We start from the raw sequence: 21,312 nt of genomic DNA on the forward strand, positions 1-21,312 counted from the left end.
CACTTTGGTTGCAGAGAGAAGTAAGACATTTGGCCATGCTATGACTCATCATAGAGGGTGGAATTTCTGTCTTCTGACATTCTCACACCAAACTTTTTCAGGTTAGGTTACATCTCATTTATCATTTGTCCTGAAGCCATAAGCAAGATCCTTTTAAGATTCTTAGTCTACTTGTCATACATTGTGGGTTCTCTTAAGCCATTCCAGGACAGGTCCTATTTTTTTATTATTATTATGTAATGTCTTCCATACAGTGATTGGCATGATCCATTCTATGCTGTGGATGCCCAACACATACTAGGATAATCAAGGGAAGAATGTGCAAGCAAGAGAACTACAGAAGGCGAAAGGCAATACACTTGGCCCCTCTGAGTTTCCTCACTTGGAACAAAAGGCATTTCTGAGCATGATAGCTATAAATGCATTCTTTACAGCAAAAACGCCACTCAGTGCTTTTGCTAATCTTGCACAGCAAATAATTGACAGGTGGTACATGTTTTCATGTTCCTGCAAGATTCTAAATTATAAACCCCAAGAGAGCATTATGCATGTGAGATAATGATCTTTATTTTTAAGTACATAACTCATGCACTAAGACATTTTGAATTCTCTAGAAATCTTTTTTCTTGTCAAACATACTTTAGATGAATATTCTCATTATTGCTTATAAAGTTTCTCTATTTTCATCTGGTATGACTGGGTCATTGTGTCTCATGCAAGGCTTTGAAGAGACATAGTGTGATCAGATTTTTTAACTCAATTCCTATCTCTCTATATGGCAGTAAGATACAGTGTAGATGAGACAGTTGCAGGAAAGGTAGACACTGTATTTAAGGACAAAATTCAATGACAAGAAAACTCTGTGAAGGACAAAATGAAGGATAAAAATAGTTTCCTCATACTGTTTCAGATACCTAAACATAGTTTCCTACTTTCAGGAGATTTTGAACTTGCGATCTATCTTTATGTCCAGAACAGAAATACAGTTTTCTCTCTTCTAGTAACCCAGTGTAACATAAAGCCATTCTCTGTGTTCCCGTGTCCTTCCTTTCAAATAATTTGCTTAAAAAACTGCAGATGCTTTGGGATAAAAGTGGCACAGTTATTCCACGGACTGACAGTTTTGCTCACAGCCAACGCCATTCACATTGCTTCCCTAGCATCAGATCTACCTTTGGTATGAACCACATATGGTGTCAGTCCTGTTCCCCTGAATTAACTCTAATTTCCTAGTGACCAAGGTCAGATGGGTCCAGATAGGGCTCAGCTGTTCCTACCCAGCACATATGTTCCAGTGTTGTTGGTAATTTATTTACTGTAATAAAAAATTAAAATGCTAATTTTAGCCACACAGTCCTATCCCATGCCATGAGCTTTTCTCAAGCCAAACATTTGGAACTATTACATGAACTTGCTAAGCATTAAATAAAGGGTGCTACTCACAGACAAGCATTTTACACTAGAAAGAAAATTTACAATATGAAAGTTGTTTTAATGGAATAATTAATTATAGGGATGGGTACTGCCAAATTTACTTAATTATGGAAAGTAACCAGAAACTCTTTCAATTTTAGGAATTTCCCAATATCTACTTATATACCAGAATTTATCTAATTCTCCTAGGCTTATGATATAGAAGAACAATACCAATTTATAGATTCTTTCTTGCTTTTTAAACAAAACTAAATTCATTTGTTTCAGAGTAAAGTACTTTTCAAAATTTGTTTCAAGATGCTCCAGGTATTTTAATACCTGGTCAACTTTTCAAGGAGTTAGTTCATGTTAAAGCTGAGGAAACAAACAAACAAACAAACAAACAAACAAACAAAACCCAAAAATCATTTCCATGACTGTCTGAATAAAGCAAGCTGTATTTAGAAGTGTACAAGTGACTAGCCAGACAACTGACTCTTGTTAAGTTGATGTTTCAGAGATTTTGAGGTCACTTTTATGAGGGAAGGGTTAAGGTTGAGAGGCAATGGCTGTTGAGAAAATTGGCTGTTAGTACGTAAACCGAAGAGTGGGGCTAACCAGGGCTCAAGACTGCTGATAAGGTACACAAGAACAAGAGTGCATTGTGTAGAAGGGTTTCATCACAGGTAGTCAGGAGCTTAGCACAGCAAAGGTGTGGCTATGTATTATGAGGTTACAGGTATGCATAGCTTGAAAACTAGTTTGTAGGATACGTTAGGGAATAGGAAGTAGAACAATGTGTCTTCGATTTTGGTGTCATGTTCCCTCCTTGGCCTCTGTAACTTTTTCAAATCTTTTATAAGGGAGCACTTACTGGCTGTGGTTAAGGTGGAGAATAAGAATTCTGGCACTAAATATCTGGCAGGTAATAGGACTGGTAATATATTGAAATACACAGTGCCCAAATATTATGATAAATAAGATAAAATTCAAGGGAGAGAAAACTGAAAGAAGAGAAGCATAAGTTTAATGGAAACCAAATGGGAATTTATGTCTCTAACTAAGGATTTAATGGTGCAAGGGTCAATATTAATTATCAGAAACAGAAGGGTCAGTGGCTCTGCAATAGCTGACATGCCAGAAGTAGCTTGGTAATGAAAATGGGCACCAGTAATTTAACTCCCCATTTTTTGTAAGGTTTCTTTGGGTATAGCTAGATTGTCTCAAATGATTCCTTAATAGTTTTTATAGAAATAACAAGTTTCTCTTAAGTATATACAGTAGCCAGCTCTGTTTTATATAGAGGAGGTGGGGTACCCTTTCATATTGTAGAACTATTTTAAACTAATGAATCTAGCTATTGACAGATATGGGACTATTTGGTTTTAGCAGGTAGCTTTCCTGGTATGTCAATTGGCATTATAGGTAGCCAATTTGTCCCCTTTTCCAAATTGTTTTTTGATTTAGTATTTCAGCTTATTGCAGAGACAAGGGACATTGTATTCTCTTGTGTATACATTTCCAGCTGAAAGTAGGCCATTGTTGTCAGGGCCCAGGAAAAGTGAAAGGCTAGTCAAAGGCTGGGCAATGGAACAGTCATTAAAATCATCTGGTTAGATGGTTGATCCAGATGAAGAGACAGGGCTCAAATCACATAGGCTGGATGGGTTTACAACTATTTTCAAAAAAAAAAAAAAAAGGTCAAAACCTCACAGCCATATGTAGTCTGCAGTGTCTAGATGGTGTCTGTCAGCCAATTGGAAATCTATTGAGTCACATATAAACTAGAGAAAGAAGTTCAGTCAAAGTTTAGAAACATAAAGAAAATTATTATATTTGGATCAGTCAGTCCCATAATTGTAGTAACTGGGGGATAGGAGGAGACCCAAGACCAAGGGAGAGAGAGAGAAAGACGTCATCCTCAGTAATAGACAGGTGGAGAAACTTAGGCTGCACTTATATGGAATCCACTTGATTTGTGAGAGGTGAGACCATGTCTTATGTTTTTCCTGATTCCACGAAAGCTACATGAATTTTTAATTCACAAAAGAGAAAGAATATTAGATATATTAGTATTACCACTATTTATAATATATACTGAAGTCTCTATTGTAGAAAAAGCTCATCAGGACTTCATTGATCAATGCTAAATTCTGAACCTTTGAAATCTTAATATAACAATACCACAAGAAGGGAAAAAATTTGAAACATTTCACATTTTTACATACCTTTATATATTTTTACATTCCTTTGTGACCTTAAAATCAATATCACCTTGGTTACTCTTATAAAGGTGCATTTTTATATTTAAACATATAGAGGTATAGCCTTAATACCTCATTAAGCAAATATTATTTTAAATTTTGTTTTATATAAGCCATGTTTTTGGTACAAAAATCATGATATAAATATCCATTCTAATTAAAAATATCTTAGAGACCTGTGTTACAAGTTTGATGTAAACTTTTTCAATTATTTTAAAGATGTTTAACCATATTTATAAACTTAGAAATTTTGAGATACAGAAACACATATAACACTCTCAGGTTATTAAATGAAACCAATAATCTCTTGAGTTGTTCTGCTTTCACTCTTCTTCCTATTAATTTGTGATGAACCTGGAAGAGAGACTTTAAAAGCATGCCTATGCCTATGAGTATTATGGAAAACAAAACAAAACAAAACAAAACAACCCAACTCCAGAGCCAGGATTTCAGTGAGCTAGAATAGCATAAAACAACTTGAGTAATGATATTTGAATCCCTATTACATTATATCCACTAGCCAGAAAGCTCAGAGATAAATATGAGCCCTGGTCCATCACTGACAACAATAGAAACTGCAAAGGAACACAGTAAGCTCATAATTCAAAGACCAGTCAGAAACAAGACATTTGGTTGGCCACAATTCATTTCTATATTTAACTGAGCCTGAAGCATATCAGCCTGGGCTCTCATGTCTGTAACAAACCTTACAAACACATTAGAACGTACAGACCCATCCATACACAAAACAAAACAACAACAACAACAACAACAAAATACTCCCCCCCAAAAAAAGAAAATCCCCAATACTTTCTCTTCTATTGCACCGAGTCAGATCACACAGTGACAGAGCAGACACAAGCAAAACACAAAGCAAAGATAATAACAGATACTATGACAGTTATATTTAGTGCTGTTCAGAGATTCAGTAGTCTGACTAAGAAAATTTAACAAATAGGAGGTTGTTTGCATTGTCTCCTTGCACAACTCCTGGACTGTTTGACATACCCACACTGGGCATTTCAAAGGCTAGGTTTGGACCCAGTGTCCTGGGGCATCCTTGACATGTACAGCTTAGGCTTTTGGAACCCAGCTGGTGGGTACCCAGGTGTCAGGCATCTTTATGTACCTTGGTCCCTTATATCACTAGGGCATCCGCAGGGCTCCAACTACTCTTCCCTAAATCTTGATCTACTAACTTTCTGACTCTTATTAGAATAAAAAGAAAAGCAGGGAGAGAGAGGGAGGAAGGGATAGAGGAAGGGAAGGGAAGATAGAGAGAGAGACAGAGACAGAGACAGACAGAGAGACAGAGAGAGAGAGAGGCTTTTAAGGAATAAAACAAGAATGAACATATCAATGTTGAACAAAAGAAACTAAAGAAAAAGAGCCCAAGAGAAGGCGCAAGTATCAGACATTGACATATTCACACACTGAGAATTCTCTTTTAAAACACTCAACTGGATGCTACAATATATACTCAGAGGATGTGGTTAGACACTTGGAGGCCCTGTGCATGCTGCCTTCAGTTTCTGTGAGTTCACATGAGATCTGATCGTGTTGATCTGACAGACATTGTTTTTCTCATTGTCTTCCATCCTCTCTGGCTTTTATATTATTTCTGCCTCCTCGCCTTTGGACTCCCTCACCCATGAGGAAAGTTATTTTGTTGGACTCTTCCCATTTAGAGCTGGGTTTTTGAAGGTTTCTTACTCTCTGCATAATGTCTGGCTTGAGCCTCTGTATTTCTTCTCATCTGCTATAGAACGGAGCTTCTCTTAGGTTGACCAAGCAAGGCATTGATTGTGGAATATACAGAATGTGATTAGGAGTCACTTTATCTACAATTTTTTAGTTGCAACCATTAGTACTTGGCTTTATCCTAGATCCTTGGACTATCTAGTCTCTGGTTCTTAGTCAGCCTAACAGTTTGGAGTATGGCTTTCATCAGATAGAGGAATCAAATAAGCTATGAGTTGGTTACTCCTCCAGGCTTTGGACCAGCATTATCTTAGGATATCTTACAGTTAAGCAACCTTTGTAAATTAAAGAATATATGTATGGGTTAAACTTGTGTATGTTTAGGAAACTACTACTCTATTAGGCTTAATTTTAGCTGTTTCCATATTCCACCTTGAACTCCTTCTTTCTTTTTTTTTAAATAGATATTTTCTTTATTTACATTTCAAATGATATCTCCTCTCCTGGTTACTCCTCCAAAAAAATATCAAAAACAAAAACAAAAACAAAAACAAAAACTGTTTCCTTCACCCTCCCCCTGCTCACCAACCCACCCTCTCCCACTTCCTGGCCCTGGAATTCCCCTACATTGGGGCATAAACCTTCACAGGACCAAGGGCCTCTCTTCCCATTGATGACTGACTAGGCCATCCTCTGCTATACATATGCTGCTGAAGCCATTATTCCTACCATGTGTATTCTTTGGTTGGTGGTTTACCCCCCTGGGATCTCTGAGGGTACTAGTTAGTTCATATTGTTGTTCATCCTAAGGGGCTGCAAACCCTTCAGCTCCTTAGATCCTTTCTCTAACTCCTTCACTGGGAACCCTGTACTCAGCTCAATGGATGGGTGTGAGCCTCTGCATCTGTATTAGTCGGGTACTGTCAGAGCCTCTCAGAAGATAGCTATATCAGGCTCCTGTCATGCAGCACTTGCTGACATCCACAATAGTGTCTGGGTTTGATGATTGAATATGGAATGGAATCCCAGGTGGAACAGTCTCTGGATTGTCCTTCTTTTAGTCTCTGCTCCATAGTTTGTCTCTGCAACTCCTTAGATGGGTATTGTTCCCCTTCTAAGAATTAAGGAAGCATCCACACTTAGTGGATATTAGCCCAGAAGCTCAGAATACCCAAAATACAACCCACAAATTACAAGAAACTGAAAAGGATGACCAAAGTGTGAACGGCTTCTTCCTTTTCCATCCCCATATAATCCTCTCATTCTAGTTCATCCATCCATCCATAACTATTTTAGTTCTCTTTCCTAAAGAGATCTGTCTGTACCCCAAAGTCCCTTACTCTATACCTAACATCTGTGGTTTTACAAATTGTAGTTTGGTTCAAACAACTGAAATTCACATGTAAGCATGTAAGTGCCATGTTTTTCTTTCTGGGTCTCAGTTACATCAATTAAGATGAGTGTTTCTAGTCCCATTCATCTACTTGTGAATTTCAGGGTTTCATTTTTTAACAGCTGAGTAATAATCCATTGTGTAAATGCACCACATTTTCTTTATATATTCTTCTGTTAAGGGATATCTATTTTTTCCTAATTTCTCGCTATTGCTATTATGAATAAGAATGAACATGATTGAGCAAGTACTGCTCGCTAGGATGAAACATCCTTTGGATATATTCCCCAAAATAGTGTAGCTAGATCTTGAAGTAAATCAATCCCCATTTGTTGTGATCATAAAAAGAGAAAGAGCTATAAGATTATTTTCTGGTGCACTGTGGGGGAAGGTGGTGCTTCGATAGGCCCATGAGAGACCAGACACACATGGAGTTTATTTAGGGCATGGGGAGGGGAGTTAAGAGAGTAGTAGAGGCAGAGAAAGGCAAAGAGAAGGAGAAAGTAGAGAAGTAGAGGTTGGCCATGGCCATGTGGAGAGAGGGGAGAATATAATAGGGAGAGAGGGGGCCACAAGGGGGCAAGAAGCAGGAGAGAGGCAAGAGAGCAAGAGAGAAAGAGGGTAAAAGAGAGAAAAGGAGTCAAGCAGCCCTTTTTATAGGGCCAGGTCTACCTGGCTGTTGCCAGGTAACTGTGGGGATGTTTAGACAGAATACCAACATCCTTTTCCTGCAGAACTACCAGACTTATCTCTATATTGGCTGTACAATCTTGCAGTCCCACCAGCAGTGCACAAGTATTTCCCTTACTTCATATCCTTGACATGAGCTGCCACCTGTTCTATTGATCTTAGCTATTCTCATGAGGTCTAACATTTTTAACATTTTAAGTAATTGAACATTAAAATAGGTCTGAGTTTTCTTTCTACCTATGCATTGTGCAGATAGCATTGAAAACACACTGAATGTAACAGCATTTCAATTTAATTCATGGGAGCAGCTTTTTTCCTATAGAACATTCTAAAAGCTAATTCTAAATCTTTCCATTAAATATTGACATAAACATTGTCTTGTCATTTCTTAACAAGTGTGAGAGAGTTGTAAGATTGGAACCTGTAAGCAGAAGATGCTTTCTAAATTTTAATTTGTAAATACTTGATAGTAAACAAAATAACATCACAATTTCAAAAATGTATTTAAATCAAAGATATTTTAAGCTGAAAAAAATCAAATAAAAGAAAATATAAATTATAGGTCTAGAATCATGTCTTAGAAGTTAAAACCACTTACTGCTCTTGCAAAGATCCCCGGTTCAGTTCCCAGAACTCAAGTGGTGCCTCACCAAATCTGAAATATCTGTTCCAGGGTATTCCCCAAACTGCCTTCTGATTTCCATGGCAACTACGGACATGTGGTGTGCTTACATAAGCATAGACAAATAAATAAATAAAACAAAGCAACCAATACCCTTAATACACATAAAATAAAAATAACAGTGTGCATCTTTAATTCCGGCACTTGGCTGTCAAAGATAGATGGATCTCTGTGAGTTCAAGACCAGCCTCATCTATAGAGTGAGTTCTAGGGCAGCCATGGCTACGAAGAAAAAAAGAGAAAACTTGTCTTGAAATAAAAATAAATTATGTAAGTATATTTATTCCAGCATAACAAAACAAATGTCTATGGAATCACATGATTAATCCTTTCTCATTAGGTTTTCAGAGTATTTTAGAAAAAAATAGAAATAAAATTTAAAGTATTACCTTTATGTGACTATTTTTATTATATTTTAAGTACTGTGTTTAAAATACTCAAGAAAATTATTCTATATCCCTCAGTTTTTTGAGACTTGAGAACCAAATTATTTTCAATAGCAAGTATTATTTTAAGTAAAACAAGTATATCTTTTCTTTGTAAATCATTAGGTATGTATTTAAAATATCTTCATTTTTATTTTGTGTGTTCTATTTAAACAAAATGTATTTTAATCTCTTGAGTTAACAAGTGTTGCATTTCTTGTTCTTTCAGTATTACTGCCAATATTCTTTCTCTTCTGTCTTGATGTTTCATAATCCCTGAAATGCTTTTATAAGCAGATGATCTCTTCTGAACATTCTTCATCAGTTTTTGCTGATCTAGAAAGAGTCAGATCAGCTTACATGCCTCAGCATTTTTAAAATAAACACTACTAAACGTCAAACCCTCAAACTACTTAAACTAGCACAGAACTGCCACTAGTGTGCACAGATCTGAGAAAAGGATAGAAGGATAAAATAAGATTATTTTATTTACAAAACTTGTTGTTCAATAAGTTCTGAAAATTATATTATTTATTCTAGATTTGTTGAAGTATAACAGACAAAATTGGATACATTTTTATGATAGTTTCATATATATTAACAATTATTACCATAATCAAGCTAATTAACCTATAGATTATTTTACACTTCTGTCTGAACAAGAACACTTCAGACCTACTTATAAAGTTCAAGTATATAACTAATGTAGTTGCCATGCTAGGTGGTATATGCAAGGAATAGAAAGGCAAATAATGCAAGATAATCACTTAAATGTTCAATTGAAAGAGTAAGCTCTGAAAAGCAGAATGTAGAAAAGTGATTACCAAAGAAGTGGGTGTGGAGACAATGCATTTAGGCAAAGTTTTTTTGGGTTATTACTTGTTCATTCTTTGACTTATAAAACCCTTCTGTTTGTTTTGAAATTCCCCTCCATTGGCATTTAAACATGGTTAAATCTCTTCAATCTTCAATAATCTTACTTAAACTACCTTTCTTCTGCTAGCCTTGATCTCTTCTTCTTCTTCAAGATCAGCCTTTTAATGTTTTCTTTTTCCCCACCCACTGGCACCATTATATTCTTCCCAAATCCTTCCTAATCCACTTCAAGGTGACTTCTAAGTGCTTCACTGCCCTCAATTATTCAAGAACCCCTCTAGTGTCAACTCAAAGGAAGTTATTTGGTGTTTTTTTTTTTGAGTTTCTAGTGAAATCAGCACATTTAGTTCCTCGCAGAATATGCCCTTGATTCAACCTCTGAAATACTGAAGTTTTCAAGGAAACGTCCTCATATTTGTCCATTCTTTATATCTAACTTGAAAAGTGTTTACCATCTGTGCAAGCGACTGAAATTTATAATTCTAGAACCCTTGAACATAGGACTCTTTTATTCTTTTAAAATATACCCTCATGTATCTACCACTTTGTCATGTTTACCAGATATAAGTAAAGTAACATTTTTAGGGTTGAGCTCATGCTCTGAATTCATATACCTACTAGATCCATGTATATAAATTAACAGAACAAATCCTGTGTATGCCAAAGGGAATTTCAGTTCATTACTTTGGATAGTTTTGTCCCACAATTTGACCTCTTTTTAGTGTTTTTCCTCTTAATTAAGGTTATAATTAAATCAAAAACTGTATTTATTCCATCTCAACTCCGTGAGCTTGTATATGTGACTATATCTTTATAGATATCTTTCCATCGTCTACCCAGCTCACTGGGCAAGAGCTCTTCACTACTGTCACTGATGCTACCCAGTCTTTAATGGTTGTGCTGCATCTACCTTCCCCCTGAATGATCCATCTTCTACACCTTTAGTGAGTGTTCCAAATGACTGTTTCATTTTATTGTCCCTCTGCAGCCAGCTTCTTGCCTATTTTGTCTTTTTACTGCTCTTATTATCAAAACACTTACTGTGTTCTTTCATGCTAACTACTTGTGATGTGTGCATCTTGGTCAGTTTCTAGACTTAATGCCTGGATTATCAAAATAAATCAACAATTTTAAATAAAAGAGTCTCTCGGACCTATGGCAGTTATGATTGCATTGAGAAAAGTTCAATGGCAACACTGAGGAGGGCTCAGTAAAATGTTATTCCAGTAAAGAAGGAGATGCCCAAGTCTGTTCAAACTCAGGGTGATTATCAGACCAGGATGAGTTTTGAGCTTTGAGAACATTTATGAGAGCTGATAAAATATGGGAATAGTAATAGCCTGTTCTTAATAATTGCTATTATTTTTTTAAAAATATAGATTTTTATACTAGCTTCTTGACTGAGAGTTTTCAGACTTATACAAAATCATCAGCTATAAGACTCTTCCCACCTCAGAAAGAATGGAAGAACCTCCTTAATGATTTACATGTACATGATTACATGTCCAAGTCCTGGAAATAGGTATTCCATGTTTGCAAAACTACCAAGAAGCATTGGAGATTTACACCTCAAAAAGAATAAAAGATATTTGTACATATTCTATATTTGTACTTGTAACCTTCTAAAATAAGTAATCTAAGAAAAGGAAAGGGAAACACCTTATTGAACTCCCTCTCAGTTGTGTATGTTTGGGATCTGGGGCCTGAAGTAGGAAGGTACTTGTGAAAATGGGAATTTGGGTATGCTTTAGGTCTAATTTGACCATCCTATCCATTTCCCCACCATTCTCTAGCACCGTGTCTAACCTGTGGTTCTCTTTGATGGCCCCACACATCTAGATCACTCCACAGTAAAATATCTTACCTGCTGTGGTTTACTCAGAACATTACTATTCTCATTGTGTATTACTGACTCAGCTTCAGATATTGGTTCTTTCATTTTCCTTCAGAATAGGGTTTCTTCCCAATGTGGGTTTTCAGTATAGCCTTACCGTTCTTTACATTTCCTTCTCATACTTTTATACCACTGAAAAAGCATATATCATTCCTTAGATCTTTGTTTTAGGTGTGACTCTCTTTTCAAATAGTTACTTATCCATGACTGTTAAATATTTAACAGTATTTAACAGACTATAGAAATTATTGTTGCCAGTTGTAGGAATGGCACAAGTTTCTGTATAGAGTATGCATAGGGGGGTGTAGCTTGAAAATAGAGTGTACTTGTATCTTTAGATGGAGATAGTATAAGATAATGATGTATCAATCTATACCTAAAACAAGCCCAAGTTTTATTCCAGCTTTTGTAAATAATCAACTATGTGTGCTTAAAAAAATTAATATCTCTATGTTGTTTCCTTTATTAAAATGGTGACTGAAATAACCATTTAATACAATTTATACAAAAATTAATTGACTTAGCCTGAATAAATAATTAACAGCTATCTATTAAGTTATGAACTATATTTTATTTACATATTATAATTATCATCATCAATCTAGAAATGTTCTGCTTCACAGAAATTGAAATAACCTTAAATTTTATATAGAAACATAAAAGACTCAAATTAATAATAATAAAAAATCCTGAACAGTAAAAATTCTGCTAAAGTTATTACCGTCCCATATCTCAAACAATAAGATTATTACAGTGCTGACATTAAAACAGATCTATTGATCAATGGAATAGAATTATAAAGCAGCATAAAAACACACATACCTTGAGCCACCTCATTTCAGATAAACAGGCCAACAATACCCAAACTGATAAAGGACAATTTCTTCAACAAATAATGCTGTTTAACTGAATAACTACACACAGAAGATTGAAACTTAATTCATACTGTAAGACTCTGTCGAACCTTAGCTTACTGGAAATCCTCTGAGTGAACCACGTGGAGCCTGAATCGATGCTAAAAGCAAGAGGAGTTTATTGTTCCAGTGAACTGGGGTTTTCCCAGACCTGAAGGAGAGGTGGCGACCCACACAGCTTGTTCAGTGAGCTTTTATACACTTTTCAGGTCAGCAGCCATTAGGTACAATGTGATTGACAGAATAGTGTGACTTTTTAAACTGATTGGTCTTCAGGGAATGAGGTGGCAAGGACTTTCCTTGTCTGAAGGTGGGCAATGGTCTGTCCTGTGGGAACGTGTCCCCACCCTCAGGTTGGTTCCCACCCTGTGGTCTGAAGAATGTTAATTAGCCTCTCCCTTCCAGAGAGGCAAGTGTTCCATGATCATCCCAAAGTTCCTGAGCTGACCGTTTCAATACCTCAGACCCTTAATAATCTTCAACTCCATGTGCATGGTGGACCTGAACGTAATTCCTGGTATCCTACTTTTGACAGAAGAAGAGGTAGAATATGCTTGAGTCCATTGTCAGAAGAAAGGACTCTCTAAAAAGTCAGTACCCTAGTATCACAGACATTAAGGCCAACACATAATGAAAACATGTTCATAAAATAAAAAGGTTTAGTACAGGAAACGATCCTGTTATTTGAATGAAAAGTCATCTGGCCAAATGACTTTTCTAAATGCTGGTTGGTGGTGGAGCACTTTACAGTATATACACATTATAGAAGGTTAATATCTAATATATAAGGAACTCAAAAATTAAATATTAAAAAACAAGCACGGAGGTTAGACTAAACAGAAATTTATCAAAACATGAACTATAACATCTAAGGAACACTTCTAAAGTGTTCAACATCCTTAGCCCTGAGAGATATGCAAATTAAATGTCATCTGAAATTTCATCTCCCCTACTAAGAATAACTAAAATCCAAACAACATGTGAAGATATATATGTTCTTCCTGCAGGATTTCCAAGAAGTAAGACAGACAATTGTTGGTGGCCTCCTTCAGCATGCTTCTAGATTCAGTATGTGTCTAGTGTCTGTAGTGAATTCTCACTTCCCTTCCTGAGAAAAGTCTTAGGTCTTTTGTGGGTAGAATGCAGCAGTCACTGATATTGAGTCTTTAATTGACTGAAGTAGAAATTCTATATATTCTGAGAGGAAAATGTAAAATTTCCTAATATCAGGAGTGTGTTACATGTAAATCCACTTGCTTCCAAACTTCTACTTTCCCATTCCATGTTTTCTTCCTGTTCACAGCAGTAGACTATGTTCACACAACACTTGATATTATTTACCTCATTTAGAAAAATTTTAAAATTAGAGGAAACCTCTATTACATAATGGTTGCATGTACATGGTGTCCTATTTCATCTTCATAATAAGATTGTGAATCTGGCAAGTATGTTTGACAATATAAGCTAAAAATGGAAGAGATTAAGCATCTACATATTCATTAAGATGGAAGTAGTGATAATTTTATCAGACCAAGTATATATCTTCTGAATTGCTATATAAGTAACTTAAAATAATCAGTTATTCAAGAGTGGTCACATTAATTGCAAAAGAAGCAGTTTTGTATTCAGCCTAAGACTTTGTATAAAATACCTTCTAGTAGTCTATAAATATCTTTTAAATATGAGACTTCACTACAACTCATATAAGACTTTTGTTTCTAAACCAATTACACTACCTCCATCATTAAAAGTAATACAATACTCAAAAGATGTTCAGAATTCATCATCCTATACACATTTATGTAGAAATCAGTGCAATTTGGTGAACTTAGTAGGTTATAATTTCACAAATTTGGTTTTATTCATATGAAATTTCTGCAGAAGATTAATGTGGGTCATACAAATATGATTCCATTTTACAGAGATTTAAATGATAGAAAATGAAATTTGTGAATGAGCACAAGTCAAAGCTTAGCCATCACTGAAATTCTAAAATGGTCAGTTCTCAGTGTCTTATATTGATGTGTAATGTCCTAGGATAGCTGAACAATTTCAAACATATACACACATAGAGATATACAGATATACATAAACATAGAAACACATAGACACAAACATAGATAAAAACACAGACATATGTGAGTCCACCAGTGTAGTGATGTCTTTTAACCATCTCTCTCTCTCTCTCTCTCTCTTTCTCTCTCTCTTTCTCTCTCTCTCTCTCTCTTTCTCTCTCTCTCTCTCTCTCTCTCTTTCTCTCTCTCTTTTTTTTGCACCACTTTATACATAGATAAAGAAGAGTTCTGAGGATGGGGCATCTGAGAGTCCCGAAATAAACCACTCAAAGTCTGCTAGAGACATCTTGCTAGCCTGTTTTCTTTGTGTTCTGCTTTCTTCTGATCTGCTTTTTCAGGAACGCCCCATCTCTTGAGCTCTCTCTTTCTACTGTGCTTGAGACAGTTCTCCAAGGAGTTCTCTCTTACTATTCCAAAAAATTCTCTGGATAGCTCCTCTCCTACTCCTGCATTACCATTTCTACCACACCAGGGCCTAACCTTGTAGTGTCCCAGGCTGACCTTGAAATCAGGAATCTGCCCGCCTTTGTACTTGCCTGCCATAGTATCTTTCTGACAAGCTGGCTCATTAACGGAGCTGCCTTTGTTCCGTTAGATTCATGAAGCTCCTCATGTAATTCATATTTCATCCTTATGTTTTGCATCGTTGAAAATTATATATTTTTGGATTTGTATTTTTATGAGCTCTTTTCCACAGCCTTAAGGGCTGTCCCAGCGTTTACCATTTTGCTAAGATACTAGCCACATCTTCACCTCCTGGACACCTGTTGTCTGATTGCCATGGGGTCATTTAGGATAACAGGGAGGACATTCCTTAAAGGAGAAAAGTAAAATATGTACATTATTATACAAACAAGCCTTATGCCTGGGACAAACATCGACACTCATGGAGGCCCATGAACATCATTCGATAATAATCAAATGGCAAAACAGGTAAAGAGACTCCAAAGAAACGTTACTAAATGATTAACCTACCCTAATCTGTGCATAGCAGCAACTTGAAGAGATTCATACTTTTTAAAATTAGGATCTTAGCCAGGCAGTGGTGGAGCATGCCTGGCATGCGGATTTCTGAGTTTGAAACCAGCCTGGTCTACAGTATGAGTTCTAGAACAGCCGGGACTGTACAGAGGAAAAAAAATAGAACCTTACATTTTCTGTAAGAATAAAAATAATGAATGTAGCTTCTCCACATATTTACATTTTGCTTTTGTAAGAATAATAAAGTTGTGTGGCGCTGTAGACAGGGTTCAGTGGTTAAGAGCATTGGCTCTTCTTCTGGAAGACACAGATTTGATTCTGAGCACCTATATACAGATATACAACTACCAATATGTCATTCCAGTCCTAGAGGATCTGATGTCCTCATCTGACACCATAGACACTGCTCACATGTGTACACTATGTATTCAGGTAAAACACCTATACACATAAAATTAAATTGGTTAATTAAAAATATTTTTAAAGAATAAAAGACGTGTGAATACTTTCCTTAAACAGGAAGGATAGTGAATAGCTACACAAAAAGTGTACACAACACATGTTAAAAATAAGTGGTCAACAATGAAGGATATTAGATGACAAGCAGAAATTATTAACATTAATTAAAACTTTGAGAAAGTGCTCAGAGAAGGGAAAACTGGCATAGGAGAGCATTTCAGGTATTTTAAATGAAGGAGTATTTCATAAAATATTTATTTTGCCAATTAAGGGTTAGTGTTAAAGATCTTTATTTTAAGCTAAGCACTACTACGACACTAAGGTATGTGTAATACACAGAATAATAGTATTTTTCAAAATTGACTAATTTTCCATTGGATTAAATATATTTGTATTTACTACATGAGAAATTATAAAATGTAAAAATAGACACATCTATGGAATATTCCAAAATATAGTTTTCTTCCATTAGATTTAAATGGTTTGTGTGACATAATGTTCAACTTACTAGGCATTACTTTTAATATTTTAAAGGAGAAAAATATAGTTCTGCTCTTTGAATGTTAGTAAAATAATTATTCTCTCTTTGCTTTCAGACAAAATACTAATCTTTAAGTTTATTTACAGCTAATTCACCAAAGTGTAACATTTTAGGAAATTAAAACAAGACAGATATTAAAATATGTTGTTAATATTTCGAAAACTGAAACAAAGGAAAATGCAAGCAATTGTATGCCTGATATACATCAAATTATCATTTTGTATATGTTCTAATTTTATTGGTTGACTTTGGCCTCATGGAGAATGTATGTGTTATAAACAGGAGCAATCTTTACTTTTTTTTTTAATTACCAGCATTTTATTATTTATGTGTGAGTGTTTTGCATTGTATGCATGTATGTGCACCACATGAGCACAGTGCTGCCAGATGTCAGTAAAGACAGTGTCTCCCCCTGCAGTTAGAGTTGAAAACCATTTTGAACTGTCATGTTAGTGCTAGCGATGAAACCTAGGTACTCTATTTTAGGGAAGCAGCCAATGCTCCTACTCACTGAGAAGTCATCCCAGGCTCCAACTTATTAAAAATATAAAAGTTTATATTTATTTATTTGATTGTTATGTGTAAAAGTGGTTTCTTTCCGTGTATTTATGTGTACCATGGGTGTGAGAGACATACAAAGAGGTCAGAAGACAACTTCTGGAAATAGCTGAAGAGTATTGTGAGCCACCACAAGTGCTGGAAATTAAACCCAGCTCCTCTGTAAAAACAAAGTGTTCTAAAATGCTAAGACATCTCTCCAGTTCCTCTTCGTTCTTTAAGAAAATGACTTAATAAGTCTTCAGACACTAAATGTACACTTACAATTATGAAAACTCAGTACAATCCAATTATAGGATTTTGTTTTTGTGTTTTCTGTCAGATTCACTAAATCAAAATTAAGATCAGTTTCATTTTGTACAAATGTCCTTCCACCTACATATGAACTCTAATTTTTATTTTATTCAGGTTTAGGTGTATTCAATTTGTGTGGTCCAAGGGTTCCTAGTTAATCAGAAATCTGGATTGGCAGACTTTTATTTGTTTTTTGTTTTTTTGTAGAATTAAGGAACAACTCTGGTGACTGTGTCTTGTCTCAGTGGAAATACTGCTGTTTTTATTTGTACTTTCTTATCTACAATAAAATGCCCTGGTCTCTTCAACTATAGATTTATATACTTGGGAATTTATTTGATGTCTGTGACGGACTCACAAAATTGGTACATTACAACAAAAATTTCTTGTTGCCTGACAGTGTCAATCTGAGTCCAGTATCTGTTGTTTCTAAATTTGATGGTAAATAATGCTAAAAGAAAATGATACCCACAGGAGATATATGTAGAATACAGTCAGGAGACTCTTTATTAAGCACATTTGTTTTTCTAATATCTATTATTTTCTATAATTTATTAGTTTGAATGTTTAAACTGTAAGACATGTTCAATGTATAGGTCAAATTGTAGTATATCCAGAAATGTGATGAATTACTTTTTGTAACTCTTGATTTTTGTGTGTGTGTATATGTGACAATTTCAGAGTAGCATGAGAAAACTAAGTACAGTCAATTGTGTCTAAATGTACGATGCTGTAGAGCCTAAGATATTTTTTTATTATCTTTTAAACTTATCTTACTTTCCTCCAGAAATCAAAAATCTCAACGTATGATAAAATGTGGGCGTTTATGAGCAGCAGGAGACAGTCTGTACTTGTCAAAAGCAATGAGGAAGGGATCCAACGCGTCCTCACCTCGGATTATGCTTTCTTAATGGAGTCAACAACCATCGAGTTTGTTACGCAGCGGAACTGTAACCTCACGCAGATTGGCGGCCTTATAGACTCCAAAGGCTATGGCGTTGGCACTCCCATGGGTAGGTTACTTGGCAGCCACTCTATACTTGCTCATTAGTCTTAATTGCTATGAGAAGAGTGGAAAGCAGGGACTATTCATAGTTCCCAGAAAATTCTTTACCTCCTGCATTTTAGCAACTCTTTTTAATCTATAAGAGCAGATTAAAAGTTTGGACATATGACAAGGAACTGGAAGAGGAAAAAGAATATGATCAAAATACTTTGTATGAAAATTTTAATGAATTGGACATTTGCTTCCCAGTGAACAAGTCAAAAGAAAATTAGTTTATATCAGATATCTAGCAGATATTTTACTGTACATCTGCAACACCTTCATCTCAAAAATTCAATTCTCATATCACCGGGTTTTGTTTTGAGTCATAGTCTCTGTCAGCAACCCAGACTTACCTTAAACTCACTATGTGAAACATGTTGATTTCAAACTTACAGGCTATTCTTCTGCCTCAATTCCCCAAATGAACAAATACTGAATATTGCAAACACAGATGTAATTCAAAATTCACCTTGCCTGGCTTTCAAATCTTTTTCTTTTATGAATGAATTAAAGTATTGCTAATTTGGGGGAGTTTTTTCAATTTTGAAGCTTACAGTCATCTAGAAAAGAAAGCCACGATTTGTTCTTCCAGGTTGTTTCACTCAAATGAAGTTTCTAGTAGTAGAATAATTAACAGTGACATATCTTGAATATTTGCCACCCAAGTTTAACCGCATTTAACATTTCTCTTCTTATATGTGTTATAATTAGTTTTAGTCATAATAATATAATTAAATGAAAATAATTTAAGATGGCATGATTTTGCAATACTGCAGTTCTAGTCATTCCCGAGTCTTCATGGAGGATTACTTGAGTCGATCCTGGAAAAGTCTGTAAGATAATTCCTCAAAATGAGGATGAAAAGGATAATTATAATATAAAAATCCTTTTTAACAAAAATCAACAAGAATTTTATAATGTATATGCTCAAATTTAATAAACATAAATAAGTAAATGCATTAAATGAAATATCATAGTCTATATGTACATGTAATTGAGAAAAAAAAAAACAGTTCCTTAAAGATTCTCCTGTCCTAATCCTTAGAGCCTATGAATAAGTATCTTAAACAGAAAAAGTTACCCTGCAGATATAATTAAATTCAATTCCATTAAAATGTAAAAATTAACCTGGTTTATGATGTGGGTCTAAGTGTAATCCCGGTGCTGTTAAAAAGCCAGAAGGGGCTGGAATTATATTTAAAATATAAGATAGAATAAAGGAAAGAGGTACAGAAAAGGAAATAGGAACAGAAAGGAAAGAGAGATAAAGTATGAAAAATGGGCAAACTAGTCTCAGGTTCTAAACTGAAAATGACCTTCAGAGGTTCTGAAAGTCAAGGGAACAAATTGATGACAGGTAGGAATTTGCAACTTCCTATTTTACACCTTAGCTACAAGTATGGTTTCATGGATTATTTATACTTGTACAGTTATTAGTAAACACAATGACATACAATTATACTTGAATGAAATAAGCTTTGAGGCAGAACCAGATCCACAGTTCTCAAATACCTTTTTGGTTCCTTATCATAATCAATCACATCGAAGACTATTATTATTGTATTTACATAGTTTAATTTATCCATAAGTTAACAGCAGAAAAATTTAAAGGAATATATTTAGGCATTAAAAAAAAAGTATTCTTTTCTTTTGTCTTAGAGAGTTATACAAATATCCACAGAATGGAATATAGTGCGGGAATTCCCTAGGAGTCTCACTTACATCTTTAGCAGCTCTAATCTTCAGTGACAGCATTGGAGTGTACTGTGATCAGAGAAAGGAGCTTTCATTGTTACTTCCACTTAGTTATCTTCTCCTCTTTTCCCTACTTAGATTTTTTAGACATTGTCATAGAGTCACACGTGTCTGGGGAAGTAAATTAACAAATAAAATACTTTAACTTTTTTGAAAAGGGAAATTGGAACCAGGTCTGAGAAATTAGACTTTGCCTGCTCCTGAATTCATTTTTTGCATTTTACAAAAGATGCAAGCCGGCCAGGCTCTTCTGTGTGCTTCATTTGGGGCCTCCTACTCCATTCATCACCCTTAGTGCGATGATGACTGCCCAAAGTGGGCTGGGAACGTGCAGAGTGGTTTGGAGAAAAGCTATTTAATTAGGGCAGCTCTATTTACACAAATATCTTAGTGGAGATACGAAGGGAAAGCTAGATAAGCGCAAGCTGGTTTAATTAAGTGTGTGGTGGTGTTAAATCCCTTTCACAGTTTCCCTGACAGCAGCAGTATTATTTTAATGTGACATTTACTGTGTGGTAGATGTTGGAAGTTGTAGATATTTTTACTCATAATAAGTTAACTGAATTTCCTAGCTCATTCAAGATAATGTTGTAGAAAAGCTCTTAGAGTTGTGAAAAATCGCGAGGCAAATGAAAGCAGTTTCCTTATGGAATATTAAGAACATGTGAGCAGCTATAATCTTGCCTCTTAATACACCATAGGTGATAATGCGCTTAAAAATAAACAGAGAGCATTTCTCTCTAATGGAACTTTTTTTGCTCTGTACTAAAACTGTTTGGTTTCTCTTTTGGGAAGATTGAGTGTGTATTGTACTTTGAGGACCAGTCTTGTGAGCTGGTAGGAATGAAGTACTTTATCAGTTAGAATGACTGTGCTTTGCTTTGTTGAGTTTGCTTTGCTACAAATGTTGTAAATAGACTTGAGGGTCTCATTACTATTACGTTTTACAGTAATGGAAGCATGTTCCTTCCATTTGCACCTTTCCTCACCACTTCCACTGTATGTGCAATGTGAGGCTCTAAGATGAGCATTTGGAGATCTGCATGTTGTCCATGATGTCAGCAGTCTCTGTGATCTGGGTGGTTCCCCTTTTGCAAGCATATTTACATCAACAGTGAATTCTAAATAATTATTTAAATAGCTTCATAGTTAATTGATAGTGTCTGTCAGTGCTAAATTAGTAGTGATATCAAGGAAAACCCAGGAGGCCCAGCTTCACTCTCACCTGAAGCAGTCGAAGCAGTCGAGGACTTTCTCTCTTCCTGCTGGACTCAGGACAACCCAAAATTTCAGACTTCAAGACAGAAAAGAATATCAAGATTAGTTTATGTGAAGTAGAGCTGAGAATT

At 35.4% G+C, this 21,312-nt stretch overlaps 1 protein-coding gene across 6 annotated transcripts in view; it reads left to right on the forward strand.

The window, feature by feature from the left end:
* Positions 1–21,312, forward strand: part of Grik2 (glutamate ionotropic receptor kainate type subunit 2) — a 626,777-nt gene that overhangs the window by 573,859 nt on the left and 31,606 nt on the right. For all 6 annotated transcript variants that reach the window (XM_031346615.1, XM_031346617.1, XM_031346618.1 and 3 more), the window contains one exon: positions 17,948–18,173. In XM_031346615.1, the coding sequence (XP_031202475.1) occupies positions 17,948–18,173 (226 nt within the window). The remainder of the gene's footprint in view (positions 1–17,947; positions 18,174–21,312) is intronic.

Source organism: Mastomys coucha, unplaced genomic scaffold (assembly GCF_008632895.1).
Source record: "Mastomys coucha isolate ucsf_1 unplaced genomic scaffold, UCSF_Mcou_1 pScaffold3, whole genome shotgun sequence".
Classification (NCBI taxonomy): domain Eukaryota; kingdom Metazoa; phylum Chordata; class Mammalia; order Rodentia; family Muridae; genus Mastomys; species Mastomys coucha.